Raw genomic sequence first — 4,370 nt, 5'->3', positions numbered from 1 at the left:
AATTGAGTAACCAAACCTACCAGTTCCCATAACAAACCCTTTGGCTTTAAAGCCATTTCCCTATTAGTAGCAGTAGAATCTACACCAGGGATCATGTAAATCTTTCCTTCCATATTTTGGAATTCCATTATTCGTTTTCTGGACGGCACGGTGTCCCAAGCTTGAGTCTCGGTGTTGTACACTTCAACACAGTTCAAAGAATCTGGACTTTCAGAGCTTCCTGCCAAATACATTTTCCCATCAAAGTCAGTATTGGTGTGAGCCAGTCGCATTCTTGGAGCTTCAAGCCAAGTGTGAGTTCGACAGTCGAGGAACCAAACGTTAGAGCATGGAGAATCTTTGTTGGCTGCGGTAATGGCGTAAAGATAAGAACCAACAGCGACAATACTTAACCATTCCTCATCAGGAGAGTTGAGAACTGGCGTTGGAGCCAAAACATGAGCACTTGAATCCTCTTTCTTCGTCTTCTTCTTCTTCTTCTTCTTGGTTAGGGTTTGATTAGGTTTCTTGCGGTAGAGGGTGAACCAGCGAGGGTTAGCTTCATCAGGGAAGCGTAAGCAAACATAGAGAAAAGTCTCGGTACGACCTAAGAGGGTTCGGGTTTGGTAAAGCTCCGGTGAAGCAAGGATCGATCTGAAGCTTTTGGAGACTAAGGAGAGCTTTGTGTAATACGATCTCGAGACACGGGCTAAGATGCTCACGACCAGATCATATGGAAGTGACGGTCTCTCGAGATGCTCACTACGTTTCTTCGTCTTCGTTGTCGGCCACTTCCTCTTCTTCGTTAGGGACGACGACATAGCTGAGAGTATCGAGACGATATCGCATTTGGTGGTGATGAAACTTACATGTGGTTGTGCATGAGAAGCATCTACAGACCGTGAATATTGAATCTTAATGGGCCTCCAAAAATTATTTTATAGAAACAAATATAATTTATTTTAAATTTGACCAAAAACTATTTTTTATGGAAACAAATATAATTTATTTTAAATTTGACAAAAAATTATTTTTTGGAAAAAAATATAATTTATTTTAAATTTGACCAAATATTATTTTCTTGGAAACAAATATAATTTATTTTAATTTGGAAAAAAAAAATTCCTTTTGTAGGTAAAATTTTATTGAATCTCCACCAAAAAAAAATCATAATCCAATATGGATTTCTTTCTCAATAGGGTCACTTGAAAATTTCAGAAATAAATATATATTTTTTTCTTATTTCTTTCTTTCTAGAAAGCTCATACTAATCTTGTCTTTTTTTTTAACCCTCATAATGTATAATAGAGTCACCAACTTCAAATAACCTTATGCAATACTCTTGACACGAGAAACCTAATCCAAACACACATACACAAAATTATGAGAATTAAGTGTCAATCATAAAATACATTAACGATGAAACTTCGCGTGAATTCCCGTGAAGTATATGAATGCAAGACTTCACTTGTTTATTTCGTTACATGGTTTATTTTAAGTGGTCTGATTGGTCGATATAAGGAAGAAGATGGTTAGGGCATTTTGTAGGTTTTGAATTAATGATCCTAGAAATATGCACACAACACTTTTTGAATTGTGTTAGGGTTTTTAACACAATTCAACCCTAACACAATTCAAAAAGTGTCCTGTGCATATTTTAAATTGTGTTAGGGTAAGAAAAAAAAAAGAATTATGTTAGGGTTCGTTTATTTAGTGTTTCGAAACGCAATTTTAGTTGAATATACGTGTTTACTTATATAGTATGTTTGTTCTCTTTTAACCAAACAAGTCTGGAATTATGAAAAATGTAATGAGATCAGAGGGATCAAAGTTTAATTAAGTTGCAGTCATACAGAGAAACTTGTTCTAGTGATCTCCTAGCAGCGAAATAAATTTAGTTATACAAAAGAAGATTGTTTGTCCATTTTATTTGTTCAAAAACTAGGCAACAAGTAATAAAATCAAAATTATATTTTCGAGGCCCATTAATGGAGATCGAATAATACAAATAACAATCCTTCTTCTTTTTTTCCAAAAATTAGGCTACAACAAAAATAAAGAAAAAGAACAAAATTATACTTTTAGCTATTTCAAATAAAAACCCTAAATTTGTTCGCTGCAAGAAGGAGAAGAAATGGATCATGGATGAGGATCTCGTCTTGATGATCTCTCCAACGTCAAAAACAGATAAGATCGGTGAAGTCCTCGACCCCAAATCCATCACTACCTTATGATTTGCTATTGAGTTGCTTTGCACGCGTATCAAGATTGTACTACCCAACTCTCTCCTCTCCTTAGTCTCCAAAAGCTTTCAAACCCTAGTTGTTTCACCGGAGCTTTACAAGACTCGATCTTTCTTGAACCGCAAGAAGTGTTGTCTCTACGTGTGCTTAAAGTTCCCTTCTGACCCTAATCGATATTGGTTCACTCTCTGCCGTAAACCAAATTCAAGTGGATATGCTTTGGTCCGATTCCAAATCTACCATCTGCCTCCATCGACTCAAGAAAGAGAAGTCAAGTACAACAATCTCGTAGGCGTATCTTACAAGCCAAAAGAAGATAGATGGGAAGATGTAAGCAAGTGGGAGTTGGAGTCAGGCTAGGATGAGATTTTCTTTCTTATTGCGTTATAGACAACGTACTCTATAGTTATCAATTATCACGGAGGTCGAATCAATATTGGTTCGACTCTAATATAGGAAAATGGAAGAATTGCCTAAGTTTGCTATTTCTAGTTATATTAAGTTGGTGGAGTATGGTGGAAAGATAGTAGTTTTATGGGACAAGTGTAAGCCTTGTAATGAGTACAAGAATACGACGATTTGGTGTGCAGTGATTTCCCTTGAAAGGCACAACACTGAGGAGATTTGGGGAAAGGTCGAGTGGTTTGATGTTGTGCTTGCAGTTCCTCTTTCTTATGGATATGTGGGTGTTGTTGCTGTTACTCTTTGATGCCATAATTAAGAGAGACTTGAATGTATACTATACCAATTTTTATGATTGGATGATTAATTTTGTCTTGCGTATTTTAGCAAATTTCGTGTTACTTTCATGGTTAGCACAATAATTAACGTACAAGTAATTAGCTTAAGTATTTTTTAATGCATGACTCAACGATGAAGTCCTTACACGGGTTGTAAAAACTGACAATGGCTAATCTTTTCTTTGTCAAGATTAAAGAAGAAAAAGTGATCATCAGCTATATTTTTCTTAATTATTTACAGAGATATGTGTTTTGTTAAGGTCGAACCAAATTTTCAAAAGAGCAATGTACTTGTACTTATATGAACGTAGTCTTTGTGGGTGCTATTGCTGCTACTCATTGATGAATGCCATACAAATCAGATTTATATATGTGTGTTGAATCTGTAGTGATTTGTGGGTATTATAGTATATCATTCAGCACATATTCAAATGTTCTTAATGCTATATATAGACAATGTCTATTACACTATACGTCTCATGAGTCACATTCATCATACAGTAGCATAAAGAGTTTGTCAACAAAAAGTTTATCAAAAGAGGCAGAGAAGTTCCAAAAATAACACTAAATAAGCTGAAATCATCCAACAAAGCGGATACATATAAGCAAAAACATGTCAATCATTCTTTACTCTTAAAACAAAAAACATTCATCCCAAAGTGACATTCAAGAAAAGAAAGAAAGCGAGACAACCAGATTCACTATTACATTCAAACATGTCAAACAGTAGCAGATTTGGCACACACGAACTTGTAAGACTTAGGGACTGTAAGAACCGCATCGAACCACTCAAGCTTCCCCCAAATCTCTTCATCGTTGCGTTTCTCAAGCGAAATCTCTGCACACCAAATCATCTTCTCCTTATACCCACTTGAAGGCAAATACTTGTCCCACAAAACAACCATCTTACCACCATAATCCACTAACTTAACAGTACTGTAATTAGCAATCTTAGGTAGCCCTTCTAAACCCTCTACTCTTCTCCAAACTGCTCCGTCATCTTCATGTGCACCCAATATACACTTTACACGAGGGTCATAATAAAAGGCTACGTTATCTATCACACAAACAGAACCCAATTGAGTAACCAAACCTACCAGTTCCCATAACAAACCCTTTGGCTTTAAAGCCATTTCCCTATTAGTAGCAGTAGAATCTACACCAGGGATCAAGTAAATCTTTCCTTCCATATTTTGGAATTCCATTATTCGTTTTCTGGACGGCACGGTGTTCCAAGCTTGAGTCTCGGTGTTGTACACTTCAACACAGTTCAAAGAATCTGGACTTTCAGAGCTTCCTGCCAAATACATTTTCCCATCAAAGTCAGTATTGGTGTGAGCCAGTCGCATTCTTGGAGCTTCAGGCCAAGTGTGAGTTCGACAGTCGAGGAACCAAACGTTAGAGCATG

General features: G+C 36.4%; 2 protein-coding genes across 2 annotated transcripts; both read right to left on the bottom strand.

Annotated features, from left to right (window-relative positions):
* Positions 1-11: 11 nt before the first annotated feature.
* On the bottom strand, positions 12-800 carry LOC17874192 (F-box/kelch-repeat protein At5g48990; the record flags this gene model as incomplete). The annotated part of the gene is made up of 1 exon (XM_006278997.2): positions 12-800. A coding segment is annotated over exon 1 (789 nt), but the record flags the coding sequence as incomplete, so codon positions are not given.
* A 2,764-nt stretch (positions 801-3,564) lies between these two features.
* On the bottom strand, positions 3,565-4,365 carry LOC17874193 (F-box/kelch-repeat protein At5g48990; the record flags this gene model as incomplete). The annotated part of the gene is made up of 1 exon (XM_006278996.2): positions 3,565-4,365. A coding segment is annotated over one exon (684 nt), but the record flags the coding sequence as incomplete, so codon positions are not given.
* Between the last annotated feature and the right edge of the window lie 5 nt (positions 4,366-4,370).

The sequence above is a fragment of the Capsella rubella genome, unplaced genomic scaffold (assembly GCF_000375325.1).
Source record: "Capsella rubella cultivar Monte Gargano unplaced genomic scaffold, Caprub1_0 scaffold_263, whole genome shotgun sequence".
In the NCBI taxonomy this organism is placed as follows: domain Eukaryota; kingdom Viridiplantae; phylum Streptophyta; class Magnoliopsida; order Brassicales; family Brassicaceae; genus Capsella; species Capsella rubella.
Note: the sequence above shows the minus strand (reverse complement) of the source record. Positions and strands in the feature narration are given on the sequence as shown.